Here is a 15,611-nt window from a genome sequence, read left to right as displayed (position 1 = left end):
TATATCAGATCAGAAAGACTTCAGTTCCAGGAGACTGCAATTCCAGGAGCAGCACCGTTAATAGCTGTTCCCCTGGGCAAGTTGGACACATGGTTGGCCACAAGAGTCCAGCACAAGGCGTGGCCAAGATGACAGCGAAGACCGACGTGTTTTAAGGAGCTACTTCTGCGGCCTACCCTAACATCCTGTTCATGCTGGCCCCCACATAGTGCTTCCTCCTGGGCAGTGGGGCGGTGAACACCACCAACTGGAGCGAGAGGAAGCAAAAAAAAAAAGTCCCAGATGTCCTTCACAGTCGTTAGGGGGCGGGCCAATTGAGCCGCACCCAAAGCGAGCCTGGCGATTGTGGTGGTCACAGCAGGCAGGTCGCAGATACGAACAGGGCAGAGAAGGGGCTGCACTGTAGAAGCAGAGAAGAACCCACCCTCAAGAAGGTGGGCAGCGGGAGGACCAGTGGCCCGGACAGCCCAGACACGGAGGATTCTGTGACTCCTGAGGAGAAACAGCAGCAGCAGCCAGTGCACGCACCAGGAAAACCCCTTCAGAGTGGATGTTTGAGAGATGGAACCCCAGGCAACCTATTAAGGCAGGAAAAGTGAGCAAGGGCCCTGGTTCTCTGCATTGCGGTGGCTTCCCACAGCAGAACACTGCAAAGGGAGGCATTGGGCCAAGGTGGCTCTGGACTCGGCCCAAGTGCCCTTAGAGGAAGAAATTGAAGGGGCCGGTGGTGCCTTGTTGGATGTGGGGGGCCCCCCTTGAGGATGCAGCCTGAGACGGGCCTCACAGGAAGCTGGACGGGACGCATAGTGAGTTGACTGTGCCCCAGCTCAGGCAAGGGGCTATCCAGTGAGGCGGCCAGACGGGGTGCCTGCAGACTGGGTGAGAACATAGGGCAGTCCCCTACCACACGAATTCCTTCATTGTCCGAGTGTGAGTTGTGGGACGCAAGCAGAGGAGCCACCAGAGAACGAAGGAGCAGGTGTTGTGGTGAGCTGGTGCCTTCAGTCTGGGGAGTCCTGAGATAGACGGAAGGTGCTTGTGCCTTTGGTGGGCTGGTGCCCTGCTGGGTTCTGCCCTGTGGCCGGACTGACAAGCAACTGAGAGTGGCTGGTGCAGGGGGTAGGTTGTAGGTGGGCTACCCCCTCCCGGATCAAAGGGCACAGCCTACAGAATAGGCGTGGCAGAGGCACAGCTTGCAACAGAATCTACGTAGATGCCCATCTGTGGGCCCCAATGAGATTCCAGAAGGAGACAGAACTGCCAAAGTAGTGGAGGATATCCAACAGCATCGATTCTGGGGTTCGGGCAGTAAATGGGAGGCGTTGAAAGACTCAGAAGAGAATGCCAGTAACTGTGATGGCTCAAGAGAGTGCTCAGAGGACAATGTCAGACCGGTGGTCCTGCCAGTGACAGCAGACATGATCATCTGAGGTGAGCAATGGCTCAGGATGCCTAGTGAGGACTGCCCAGTGGCCCGGGAATAGGCAAAAGACGGTGGGCTGTTAAGATAACAGCTGTAACAATCTAAAGGGGCCAGGCCTGCCCCACTTTTCACATTGGATTCATATTCCTAAGTACAGACTTGTAAGTCAATACGCAGTGTTGTTATTGTGGGGCGGGGGCTATAGACACCTCTTACATTTGGGGGGTAAGTTTGAATTGGGAACACATTGTGTCTTTATACGCGGAAGACATACTGCTTTATCTTGCTGACTCAAATCAATCAGTCCCGAGAGTACTGGAGATTCTGGAGGTGTTTGGTTCTTTCTCAGGGCTGCAAATGAACTGGAACACATCTATTGCATTCATGCTATCATGGACACTGACAGGCACAGCATGGGAACACTCTCTGACATGGCAACCGAGGGAGTGTAACTACCTGGGTATATTTATTTTATGATTTGTTTCAGAATATAATTGGATCAAACAGGATGAAGATATTTCTATGAAAACCTTGATAGTTTTATTAACTGACAGATTTGACCATATGTTCTAGTTATCATTCTCTCTCTCTCTCTCTCTCTCTCTCTCTCTCTCTCTCTCTCTCTCTCTCTCTCTCTCTCTCTCTCTCTCTCTCTCTCTCTCTCTCTCTCTCTCTCTCTCTCTCTCTCTATATATATATATATATATATATATATATATTTGTAGCACAATATTTTACATCACAAAGTTAACCACGTATCACCTTAAAGGATTCATAAAAGATCGAAATGCTTTACAATAAAGATACATCGAGAATTTGTTAATCACCTTGGCACGTAGCATTTATTGAGGCAGAGAATATGTTATTATGAATGGCCTTTTATGTTTGACACTTTGAAATCACATGGTTTACCTCCTAAGTTTATTAATTTAAATCGAGTTCTATACAGTGACAACCTGTGTATTAATCCTTAAATAATTAGATCACATCCAGTTTTTCTTCATATCTAAGTACACAGCAGTCCTGTCTTGTCTCACCTATGTTATATATACTTGCCTTGAATCAGGTTTAAATTATTGAAAATTCTAATAATGTTATCCAGTTAAATATTTAGAATCTAAACTTCCTGCACTTGCAGATCATATTCTTGCAAAAATGTTATAACCAGGTACATACATTGACATCCTAAATATTAGAAATATACTTGCAGTTCCCGTAACACAAACGTAACTTAGCTGTGACTGAAGCATTAGTTTAGAGGGAGCAATTCTTGCAAGATTTCAAATCTAGTTTTCACAGTTAAAAACACTAATAAATAATTTAGCATTTACACCCATAGATAAATTGAGATAGTATTAAAGAATTGTAGCATGTTATTTGGTAAAATAACTTCATTGACATCCAGCATGGCGAAGGAGCCCATAGATATAATAAAAATGATGGTAACACCTTGGTTATACATTGCTTACCTACACTCATGGTTGCAGATCTCACTACATTTTATATGAAGGTATACAAAATATTAATTAACATTTTGTGGTGTAATAACAAAAGGAATGGATGTCATTACTTATAGAACTATATTATATACTTTCATCATTACCAGGTTGCTGTGGTAGTTTTTATAGGTAACTATTCATCTCTCAGTTTAGAGACAACAGTGATTAACTGTTGAAGATATTTTGGTTCCACCAGTTTCCTTAAAATCTTTTTTGCCCAGTGGATCCATGAAATCCAGATGGCAATAACTGTAATAAGGCTTGGTAACCCTACCACACGGGGAAAAAAGAAATAAGGGCGTAGGGAAACTGGCCTTCAAGGTGGCAACTTTTTTTTTTTTAGCTCTGTATTTCTCCTTTTTTTGGCTGTCATCACACCCTTTCCCAGGCACTGGTGGACAGCTCTGCCAACTGCACGACATGGGTTCCAGCAGACATCAGAATTAAAGCAGATCTTAGACTGTACCCATTGCAACATCTTCTACACACCTTGTGGCCTATAGGAAGTGTAACAGAGCTGCATTTTCCCAGCCGTGCCAGTGGTGGAAACCCACAGGAGGCTGTCCTCTGTGTGAAAGGCGTGAGGTATCTAGGGAACACTTGTTAGGATTGATTTGCCAGGCCCCGTTGTGGATGGGCAGAACCTGAAATAGGTACCACAGTTTAACTAGGACTGCAGTCAGATAGTGTTGTCCAATGAAAGCAGGAGGACTGAGGGTGAGCCACGGAGTGACTAGATTTTCCTTAAACTTTTAAGGCTGGGATCCCAGCATATCTGGACCCAAATCTTTGCATTAGCAAATTCATTAAAGAGATAAATAGATAGTTCTATGAGCATTTGGGAACCTGAAATGAACACTCCGGAGACTGATCCTTGCTGTGGTAGTTGTGAGAACTAAGTAAGTGTAGAAACTCAAATTCTGAGTTTAATTCTAATTAGTATGGCAACCAAGAAAGGGGACTTTTTAGGATCAGAGAAGCTTATTGGCAGATGACATAATGTTGATGCCATGGGGAACACGCCCTGCTTCATTCATTAAATGCACTACATGTGTATTTATGCAAAAACCCTAACACAATTGGCTCAGCTTTTGATAGAATAAAGTAAACGCTGGAGAGGTTGACCAGTAGAGTAGCAGTGGCCTAGAAAATATAGTCATAGGTGAAGAAGACTACGTAGCCAGTGTAAAATACAGCTGTAGAGGCTGCTTGTGGGATGATTTAAGGATACTTACATCAAAGTGGTGGATGATTTCGAAATGCTAGACATTACAGTGAGAAGCACCAATACTGGGTGCTGGGGATTCCAGCAAACCTTTTGCAGCGCTGTCTACTGGACTGCATCAAGGATGTATGTTTTGGATTATGGGGCCTCCGCTTGATGGATTTGCAGAGGTGGTAGTAGTAAGCTCATCAGAGTGGAGAGAGGGCTCCAATCTTTGGTGCAGAAAAAGTCTGTGCTGATGGCTCATAAGTACATGTTTTCCCCAATTTTTGCTTACAAATTCACTAGCAGATAAAGGGTCTTGATGGTCATCAAGTGAGAGCTCTTGTGGAAACAGTGGCAGGCATTATAAAGCTGCACTGCAAGATCTGAATGTTCATTGGAAGGAAGGAGTTCCAGTTCTCACAGGTTGAGTTAATGGGGATCTATCTGGAGAGGATGAATATTTGATTTGTGGCTGTCCCTTTAGTGCTGAGACATTGTTTTGCTTTTCACTAAAGACCGAGCTGAAATACTCATGCACTGACAAAAAATCTCTGGAATGCACTTCTTAGTCCAAAGAAGACATTTATTATTTCACTGTGGAAAACACATGTTTAAAAAGTCACAACAATTAAATGAAAACATACATGAATGATTCTCCACTGCAATATACAGAGCAAATATATGTACCTATATTATAATGCAAAGCAAATAATGAATTAAAAATGCATCACTGTAGGACCTGTCAGGTGCTTCATCTTTCGCCTGCCAGCAAGCCAATGACTCCGTTCGACTGCGAGAGAGAAAGAGAGATCTCTACCCTCATGGGAAATCTGTATCAGACTTCCGGCATCTGAATCCTGATTAAGGTCTCTGAATCTCCTACTGTCGAACTGGGTCTCTTTTATATCTTAAAAGACCGAAGAATGAGCTTTCTGGAAAAAAACCTCAAGTTGCGCAAGAAGTTGTCACGCCGCGGCCGCGGGCTCGAATCGCCGCAGCGCGGCATTCCCTTCATGCCGCGGTCTGTGTGCAAGCCTCGGGGGAAGCCGCGGCTTGCGTACAGACCGCGGGGAAAGCCACGAGTTCGTTCAGGGGTCGCGGCACTCGCCGCGCCCCCTTCTTTCGTCTCTATGGGAAAGACAAACGCGGCGGGAGAAAGACCTTGAGTTAGGTCTTGATCCTGTCACGCACAGCGCATTAATGCGCTTTACATTTCTTACAGCATGTACTTTGGGCACTTACCAATGTCTCCAGGCAAAAGCCGAACCCTTGCACATGGTGGTGTTTTTATGCCTGCCTTTTCCTTTCCCAGCATGCTGCTCACTTCCTCTCTTCCCAGCATGCATTGTTTTTCTTGTTTGGACGCATGTACCTGATTCACTATTCTACTCTTTTCCCCAATCCAAGATGGTGGTGTTTCTACTTCCTGTTTCCTACTTCCTGCCTAGAGGTATATAAGGGGAATCCAGCTGCTTGTTCATTGCGTTGCAACACTCCTTGGTGGTAGTCACGCTCTGACTGGTTCCTTCCCGCGAATCCAGTATTTTCCTGACCTGTCTTCGTTTCCAGTCTTCCTGCACTCCGGATCTTCATCTCTAACGCCTTGGTGTCCTCCTTTTGTTTCAGGGAGTTCCCGTTGGAGGTTTTTTACCCTACTGGGGTTTTTCCTCTGGGACTCCTTCTGGAGGGCACGGACTGTAGTAGCTTGCTATTGTCAAACAGCACCGTGGCTACCGGAAGGGGTCGCCCCTACCTCGGCCAGAGCAGAACCTGCCGGAACCAGGGTCGTTCCCCCACTCTTCTCAACTTCGACGGTAAGCCCATTGAAAACTGTGACAGATTGCAACGCCCACAAATCCAGTTGCAGTCCGGAACCATGGATAATCCAATGGCAAATACGGAACCTACGAGCCAGACCCTGCTTATGACGATACAACAACAGGCTCAAGAACTCCAACAGCTACGTACTGAAAATGCCGTCTATCGACAAGCCTTTGCATCCAGGACCACAGATGTACCCTCAGTAGCTGCCACTACACCCCGTTTCTCCGGGGATCCTAACAGATTAAAAGAATTCCTGGATGCCTTAACGGTTTATTTTGCCTTTCGCCCCTCGCAATTCGTTCAAGACAAGACCAAGGTGGGGTATTTGATTAGCGCCTTATCGGGGCCAGCATTGGCTTGGGCCACTCCTTTAGTGACAAGAAATGATCCTTGCCTATCTAATTATTCCACCTTTATCACTGCTTTTAAACAGATGTTTGAACGCCCTGGACTCGAGGAATCTGAGGAAGAAGCTCTTTGCGAAATCCAACAAGGGAATCAAGATGTATTACAATACATCACCTGTTTCAGACAATTAGCAGCAGAAACATCCTGGGTGGAACGTACTTTGGTGACACTGTTCCGTAGAGGACTCAGAGAGGACATTAAGGACGAATTGGTGCACTCTGCTAGAATAGAGAACCTTAAAGGATTGATGGATCAGACTCTGACGATAGAATATCGGTTGAACGAACGAAGAATGGAGAAAAAGAAGAGTTGTTTGCCATCTCACTCAGTGACGTCTCGCACCTTCTCTCATCGTACCGAGGAAGTCCGTCCTGAACCTAAGGGGAATACCGAGGAAGAGCAAACGCAAATTGACACGGCTCGAGGACCTTTATCAGCTAGTGAAAGAGAACATAGACGAAGAAAGGGGCTTTGTCTATATTGTGGTACAGCTGGTCACCTCATTCGCACCTGCCCCATTCGTCCAACCAAACCCTTGGGAAACGCCAACTCCCGTCCTCAGTGAGAAGGGTGAGGACGGGATATCGTGAAATACCTTCCATTTGTTCTTCCAGGGAGGAAGGAACTGCTCTTTTTCTTTTACCAGTTATCCTTCATTTAACTGATGGCCGGGAAGAAAGAACCTTGGCCTTATTGGACTGCGGAGCCAGTGGCATCTATTTAGATGAAGCCTGGGCCAAGAAACGACAGATAGCACAAATACCTAAGGAAGTACCAGAACAGGTACACACAGTGGATGGATCACTCTTGGCCTCAGGACCCGTACAATATACCACCCCTACCTTCTGTCTACAGTTTGGGAAACACCAAGAAAATCTTTTGTTTGATTTAATTTCATCACCACACCACGTCATGATCCTGGGAATTCCATGGCTCACACGGCACAACCCTTATATCAACTGGGAAACAAGAACTATGTCCTTATCCTCTCACTTTTGCCAACACCACTGCTATCCCGCAGGGGATTATTGGTCTCCAAAAAGTTTCTTAGCAGCACCCCCTAAGGTGGGATGCTCTATTAACGTCCTACAGGGAGTTCCCAGGCATTATCAGGAATATGCCGATGTATTCCAGAAGCCAGAAAAACCTGAACTGCCACCCCATAGAGAATACGATTGCGCCATCCCTTTAGAACCAGATACAGTGGTTCCTTTTGGGCGAATGTACTCTCTCACAGAATCGGAGAAGCAGATTCTTAAAGAATACCTTGATGAGAACCTACAAAGCGGGTTGATTACTCCCTCTTCTTCACCTGCGGGGGCTCCTCTCTTCTTTGTGCCTAAGAAAACTAAAGATTTGCGTCCCTGTATTGATTTCAGAGGATTAAACAAGATCACTATTAAAGATCGGTACCCGCTACCCCTCATAAAGGACATCCTAGAAGCAGTCAGAGGGGCAAAGAGATTCACCAAACTGGATCTTCGAGGAGCCTACCATCTTCTAAGAATTAAAGAGGGTGATGAGTGGAAAACCGCTTTTAGAACACCCTTTGGTCACTATGAATATAGAGTAATGCCATTCGGACTCACCAATGCCCCTTCCATTTTTCAAAGGTTCATGGATTCTATCTTTTCTGATCTTTTGCAACAAACAGTAGTGGTGTATCTCGACGACATTTTAATCTTTTCTGTGCATCCAGAGGAACACTCTAAGCATGTTCGCCAAGTTTTAGAGAGACTCCGACAACACCATTTATTCTGTAAACCTGAAAAGTGCGAGTTTGATCAGTCGGAAGTAAAATACTTGGGGTATTGCATAAACCAAACTGGAGTAGCCATGGATTCAGACAAGGTGCAAGCTATATTGAATTGGCCATCTCCTTCTTCCATCAAGGAGACTCAGTGTTTTTTGGGATTAGCCAACTTCTACCGCCAATTCATAGCAGACTTTGCCCAGAGAACCAGCTACATTACTCAAACCCTTAAAAAAGAACATCTAAAGAAAGGCTTTTGTTGGACACAAGACGCAGAGTCGGCCTTTCAGGAATTAAAGAAAGCCTTTATTCAAGCCCCTATTCTACGACACCCAGACACCAGCAAACAGTTCATTGTTGTCGCAGACGCCTCAGAAAGAGCCATTGGGGCTGCCTTGTTGCAAAGACAAGACGATGATGATTTAGAACACCCTGTATTCTACCTGTCACACATTTTATCCGATTCGGAGCGGAACTATTCCGTGTTAGAACGTGAATTACTCGCCTTAAAAACCGCTTGCACAGAATGGAGACACTTTTTGATGGGCTCAAAAGAACCTTTTGAAGCCCGGACAGACCACAGAAATCTACAGTGCTTAAGAAACTTTCAGTGTCAAAATAGCCGACAGGCTCGATGGGCTTTCTTTTTCAGCCAATATGACTTCTATATCACTTACATCCCTGGTTCTCAGAACATCCTCGCGGATGCCTTGTCCCGACGTTACCCTGAGTGTAACGATTCTACTGTACAGAACCTATTTGACAATAATAAAATCATTGGGGTGGTACAGACTTTTTTAGACCAAGTCAAGTCCGAATATGCCAGTCTAGAAGAGACAGAGCTGAATAAGTTGCGTCCGCAACTGCATATAGATCAAGGCTATTATTATCATGATAAGGCCCTATTCTTACCCACTAAAATAGTACAGACTGAAGCCTTACGTATGTGCCATGATTCCCCCATCGCGGGTCATCGAGGAATGAGAGCTACTCAAGAACTTCTGCTTCGCTCCTTCTGGTGGCCAACACTCAAGACCGATATTGAGGAATATGTATCATCTTGTCCTATATGTGCTCAAGCCAAGACACCCCGTACCAAACCAGTAGGCTTACTCCGCCCACTACCAGTTCCCCCAGGCCCATGGCACACTATCTCCACAGATTTCATGTGCGCCTTACCCTCTTCAATGGGAAATCACGTAATAATGGTAACCATAGACTCCTTCACCAAAATGGCTCACTTCACGGCCTTAAGAAAGTTACCAACGGCAAAAGAATTGGGTCAAATCTTTACACAAGAGATCTTTCGGCTTCATGGATTACCTCAGGTCATTATATCGGATAGGGGTCCTCAATACATCTCCCGATTCTGGAATCAATTCTGTAAGACATTGGGAATCAAAGTGGCCTTATCATCTGGGTTCCACCCTCAAACCAATGGGCAGACGGAACGACTCAATCAAGGTCTCGAACAATACTTACGTAGCTTCTGCAATGCTACGCAGAGTAATTGGACTACCTATTTACCGCTTGCAGAATTCTCCTATAACAACTCCATACACAGCGCCTCGAAGGTCTCTCCCTTCTATGGCTCCTACGGTTTCCATCCCAAGGCCTTTCCATCTCCCCTGAGAGAGAATTCCAATCTTCCTGCCATCTCCTCCTATGTCCGACAGCTACGAGGCATCCAACGTGTTATCCAGTCCAACCTTGTGGCCACTAAGTCCCGCATGAAAAGGATAGCGGATAGGAGACGCTGTGCGGCTCCTCCATATCAGGTCCAGGATAAAGTCTGGCTCTCCTCTAGATTCCTACCTCTCCGACTCACTCAGAACAAATTTAAGCCTCGCTTTTATGGTCCCTTCCTAATTCTCAAAAAGATTAACCCAGTGTCTGTGCGTCTTCGCCTGCCTCGGACGTGGAAGATTCACCCTGTATTCGATGTCTCTCAACTTAAACCTTACCTTCCTGATCCTTTTCGCAGACAATTTTCCTGTCCCCCTCCTCTGTTGGTTGATAATGTGCCCGAGTACTAGGTCCAGGAAATCTGTGACTCTCGGCTTTTCCATGGGCGCCTCCAGTATCTTATCCATTGGAAAGGTTACCCTATGAGTGAGTGTTCCTGGGAGGATGCCCCTTCAGTTCATGCCCCTCTTTTGGTCCGTCGCTTTTTTCGACTCTTCCCTCACAAACCTGGGGCCTCGGGGGGGGGGCATACTGTCACGCTGCGGCTCCGAGTCGCCGCAGCGCGGCATTCCCTTCATGCCGCAGTCTGTGTGCAAGCCTCGGGGGAAGCCGCGGCTTGCGTACAGACCGCGGGGAAAGCCACGAGTTTGTTCAGGGGTCGCGGCACTCGCCGCGCCCCCTTCTTTCGTCTCTATGGGAAAGACAAACGCGGCGGGAGAAAGACCTTCAGTTAGGTCTTGATCCTGTCACGCACAGCGCATTAATGCGCTTTACATTTCTTACAGCATGTACTTTGGGCACTTACCAATGTCTCCAGGCAAAAGCCGAACCCTTGCACATGGTGGTGTTTTTATGCCTGCCTTTTCCTTTCCCAGCATGCTGCTCACTTCCTCTCTTCCCAGCATGCATTGTTTTTCTTGTTTGGACGCATGTACCTGATTCACTATTCTACTCTTTTCCCCAATCCAAGATGGTGGTGTTTCTACTTCCTGTTTCCTACTTCCTGCCTAGAGGTATATAAGGGGAATCCAGCTGCTTGTTCATTGCGTTGCAACACTCCTTGGTGGTAGTCACGCTCTGACTGGTTCCTTCCTGCGAATCCAGTATTTTCCTGACCTGTCTTCGCTTCCAGTCTTCCTGCACTCCGGATCTTCATCTCTAACGCCTTGGTGTCCTCCTTTTGTTTCAGGGAGTTCCCGTTGGAGGTTTTTTACCCTACTGGGGTTTTTCCTCTGGGACTCCTTCTGGAGGGCACGGACTGTAGTGGCTTGCTATTGTCAAACAGCACCGTGGCTACCGGAAGGGGTCGCCCCTACCTCGGCCAGAGCAGAACCTGCCGGAACCGGGGTCGTTCCCCCACTCTTCTCAACTTCGACTGTAAGCCCATTGAAAACCGTGACAGAAGTATTCAGACATGCTAGCTAGTTTAGGTATGCTTTGAAAATAACACGTTGGGATTTGGCCACAATCCCAAGATGTCAAGTCAAAGCAAGGCCGTTCTCTGCCGTCTGAGTACCCTTGGTGGGAATTAATACGAGAACAAGACAGAATGCACAGTTTACAATGTGGAAAATTACAGGCATCCTTTAACATGGCAGTGTCTAATGCTACGATAAAGTCAATAGGCAGAATTAAGCTAAGGCTAAACTAAATACAAAATGGAGTCTGTAACTGGTGATCACTGGACTGCTAAGCCAGGTGCAAAGTGGTGCAACACAAAGTCAGTGGTCAAACACATTTCACTACAGACATTCAGTGGCTATATACCCCTTGGTAGATGTGAGTCTGGGGTTCTATCCCTGGAGTTGGGGTGGCGGGTTGTGTTTGCTTCTTGCAGTCTTTTTTCTGGTCTGTTCCCTTTTTCCTTGACATTCATTAAGACACATTGTTTGATTTGTTCTTGGCGTTCTCAGCAAATGCATGTTCAGATTTGCAAAGAGGTTATTTTAATTCAGTTGTAATGTAGTGGACCTGTTTGAATGCTTTATCAGTAGCATTTTAGGTTTGGGATTCTCGGTCCCACAAACCACAATGCTAGGTCATTTCCTTGCTTTTTGATACTGCTAATAAACCAGTTTAAACATACGCAAACATTGCCAAAGCCAATAGGTTTCACCTAGGCAACACCAGCTGGCTTAGCCAAAGTGTGTTAGCCATGTTGTACACCAATGTGGCTGCTATTGAGCATAGGTAACAGTTAGTGGTGTAGATGAGAGTGGCATATAGTGGTGTTTCGTAGACTACTGTGGCGAAGAGCAGAGTAGAGTGGAGTCATGGACTGGACTGGACTGGAGTGGAGTTGTGTAGAGTGGAATAAGGTGACATACAGTAGCTTAGAGTAGAATGACATAGAGTAGTGTAGAGCAAAGTTGTGGAGTAGAGTGGCCTAGAGTCACGTGGCATATAGAGACCTAATTTTGTAGAGTGGAGTGTCATATATTGGAGTAAAGTAGAGTATCAGAGTAGAGTGGCATAGAGTGGAGTAAAGTGAGATAGTGGAGTAGAGTGCCCAAAGTGAAGTGGCATAAAATGGAGTGCTTGGAGTGTAGGGCAACAGAGTGGAGTAGAAGTTTGTGGTGTAGAGTGGAATGGTGTAGTGTGGGGCATGCATGGTGTGGTAGCGCAGTGCCTTTACAGACAAGACATTTTTAATTAAGATGACCATACATTTGCACATAGAGTTGTACTGATTCAACTATCCAGCATACAAATGATAATGTGTGGAACTGGCATCAGCTAGTGTACTGATTTGTCTTCATCGTATTAAAATATTTGTTTCCACTACACTTCCGAATTGCTAAAAAAGAGCTTCTTTTGTGCTTTAATAATTCTGATATATTGGAAATATTTGCACGGTTCATTTAAAGACATTTAAATGCTGTTGTGTGCTAGAAAAAAAACATTTCTTTCCCAGTACCCAGCAAGATTTTCACAGATGTGCTGTCTGGTAGGCTTCGACCCAAAAAGGAATTGTTCTAAAGCCACAAGAAATTTTAGCAGCAACTTCCATTATATATAATCTACGATTTTAAATTCTATTCCTGTTGATTTGTTTGATATGCATTTGGCCTAATTAACATAATACACATAATTTTGAAAAATTTCTTTCATTCGTTTCAGAATGAGTTGTATTCATAAAACATAATTGGACACACACACATATATGTATTTATCTCTCTCTCTCAGTATACATATATATAAGTTCTTCGAATATACTAATACTGACATTTCCTTGAGACATATCGGTAAAAATTAACTTATTTTAAAGGTAGCAATTCAGCTCTGATGAACTACTATTGTGTTAGATAATATGACAGTATTTTATATTGTTACTATAACAAAACTATTGGGAAGAATACACAAATATCAACCATTTAAAATAATGGATTCTCCTCACTGACTTTGCGAGACATTTTGTAGGCTGCCCTGATAAACTTCAAAGATTTGGAAAATGCTGGAATCCATTACGTATATTTTTTATCCAAAAAGAATAGAAACAATATCCTTCATTTTTGAGGCCCGATGCAAATCTGACACCTGTTGTATATAGTCTGTCCTTCCTCTTGTTTGCACCTCTGCCCCAAAGGCTCGAGTACTGATTTCACTTGGCTGAAGCCTCCATTGGAATGGCTTTACTGTTTTGCTTCATGTTTGAGTCCCATTTCTTATGTTGGGATTAGTTTGCCATCCGGTATTAGTAGAATTCTGAATTCCTCTGTAAGTCTGTACCGATCCACACAGTGCACTGTTGCTAATTTCTGTCTTCTTTTTACAGATTTTGTTTAGAGCATTACTTAATGTTTTAGTTGTAGCAATACAAAATGAGTATAACTGATGTATGGAATTGCTCTATTATTTGTGCGTACAAGCACAGGGAATACTCCCTTGTAAGTACTTTGGTTTATGTACTCGTTGTTGCTTTGTTTAATACAAAAATATATATTTTTTTGAAAGTTAAAAGTATTATTTTAGAAAGTTGTCCAGGTTCTTGTGCTTGATGATGCAAGTTTCTAAAGCTTGTGAACAGAATCTAGAGAGCCATACTGGATAATTTGCATTACTGACCATTACCCTTTTTGAAAACTTTTTAGAGTCACTGCAATAGTTGTATAACATGAGTAAAAGAGGCCTTCAAAATACACGAGTTCAGGAGAAATCTTAAACTGTTTATATCGTCCCTTCACTAGGATGCCGACCACTCTCACAGCAGCCAGATCTTGTCCTGAAGTTATGGTCTTGGGGACAAATTGAAAGGCAGAATGCCATTAGCCATTACACTTTTTGCGTTGCCTTTAAATGTCAACTCTTCTTTGTAGATGATGTAAAACAGAGAACAAATGCAAGAAAACTGAGATGCCTTTTCAAGCCTGCTTCACCTCAGATTTAGACTTATTTACATTTTCGAGCGGTCCTTGAACTCCCGAATAAATACATTGATTGTTGATGTGTTTGACAAGTAAAAATTGCAAATTAAAATTTTAATAGTTGTATATTCTAAATTCTTCTTTCCGTTCTGTTACTTTCTGTCGTTTAGTGGATATCAAACACGAAATGGCGACCTCATTAGAAGACCCACAGGGCTATGAAAATAAAATGCCTGTTAAAACGTGGAAACAGACCATACCAAATGCTCTGGAAGAAGTAGAAGTACGCAAGTCTGTGGAAAATGTGTTGGATGGCATGGAAGATGTTATTTCAGTGTTTTTTACCAGTAGAAAACCTCTTGAGCTCAGAAAAGTGAAAACAGTTAACGGTGTAAGGAGAAAACACACACAGACATCTGTATCCATTATGGATCAAACAAACGAATTAGCTGAATGCATTAATAGTGATATTTGCTTAAGGAGGATGGAAACCTGCTTTGATTCGTCCAGCTGCAGTGTTTCCGTGGAAAACAAACCAACAGTCGAAAAGCTTGATGAAACTATTAGTGACCAACGCACACAAGAGGATATCCCGTGGTCTTCAGCATCCCAGTGGTCGAAGCTGAACCTGTCTGGTTTAAATGTGACACAGCTGGAGCATATGTCCTCCTGCATTCCTCCTTCGTCAGTCAATTTGCTTAGCATGAGATGTATAGAAGAACAGTTTGTAGAAACCAAAGAATGTACGGGCAATGGTAATTTAGAAGGCTCATGTGAAGTAGATTGTTTGCCTCAAGTGAAAAGAGAATTGAATTTCAATTTAACCGAAACAGTTGAAAACAATACTAATATCCCTGAACTGCAACCCCTTGTGCCTATTTGTAAAGAATCAATTCATAATATCTCTCCTGCTGATGATTTATATGAGAGATCCCCGAGTCCAACATTTCCTAAATTTCAGACACCTAGACCGAAGTCCATTGTTAAATCAATAGGAAGCACTAGCCTTAGTCTGCACAATAAATCCTTCGGAAATGACATAGGCGATTTGGAAAGCAGCTTTCATGGGGATTTGGCAGGTGATTGTATCACTTCAAAATGTGACCAATGCACAGACAGCACAAATTTCCCGTTTATTGATAGTCCAACGAGAGAGACTGAGCCACAAGTAAAGAGCAAAGGCATTTTGTCCCGTTTGAAAAAACAGCCCAAAAAGTTTATATATTCCCTACACGACTTTCCTGTTCAGAATAAAAAGAAAATGAATGCAAACCTCAGACCAGAGTCATCCATTTGTTCACTGTCGACTTCTGAGCAACAAACTTTCTTCTCAAACGGCAATGATGAAGGTATGTCTTCATTAATGTTTTTTACACCTTTCGTTTTCATTGTGGGACTTTTATATTAATTGTTTTTGAAGCTTCATATCTCAGCCTTCACATAG

The 15,611-nt window shown here is 44.1% G+C and overlaps 1 protein-coding gene across 3 annotated transcripts in view; it reads left to right on the top strand.

The window, feature by feature from the left end:
- The window catches only part of BRCA2 (BRCA2 DNA repair associated), a 584,634-nt gene that overhangs the window by 171,635 nt on the left and 397,388 nt on the right, over positions 1–15,611 (top strand). For 2 of the 3 annotated variants that reach the window (XM_069205562.1, XM_069205563.1), the window contains one exon: positions 14,338–15,516. The exons of the other annotated variant lie outside the window; for it this stretch is intronic. In XM_069205562.1, the coding sequence (XP_069061663.1) occupies positions 14,338–15,516 (1,179 nt within the window). The remainder of the gene's footprint in view (positions 1–14,337; positions 15,517–15,611) is intronic. 3 annotated transcript variants of the gene reach the window in all.

Source organism: Pleurodeles waltl, chromosome 8 (genome assembly GCF_031143425.1).
Source record: "Pleurodeles waltl isolate 20211129_DDA chromosome 8, aPleWal1.hap1.20221129, whole genome shotgun sequence".
Taxonomy (NCBI): Eukaryota; Metazoa; Chordata; class Amphibia; order Caudata; family Salamandridae; genus Pleurodeles; species Pleurodeles waltl.
Note: the sequence above shows the minus strand (reverse complement) of the source record. Positions and strands in the feature narration are given on the sequence as shown.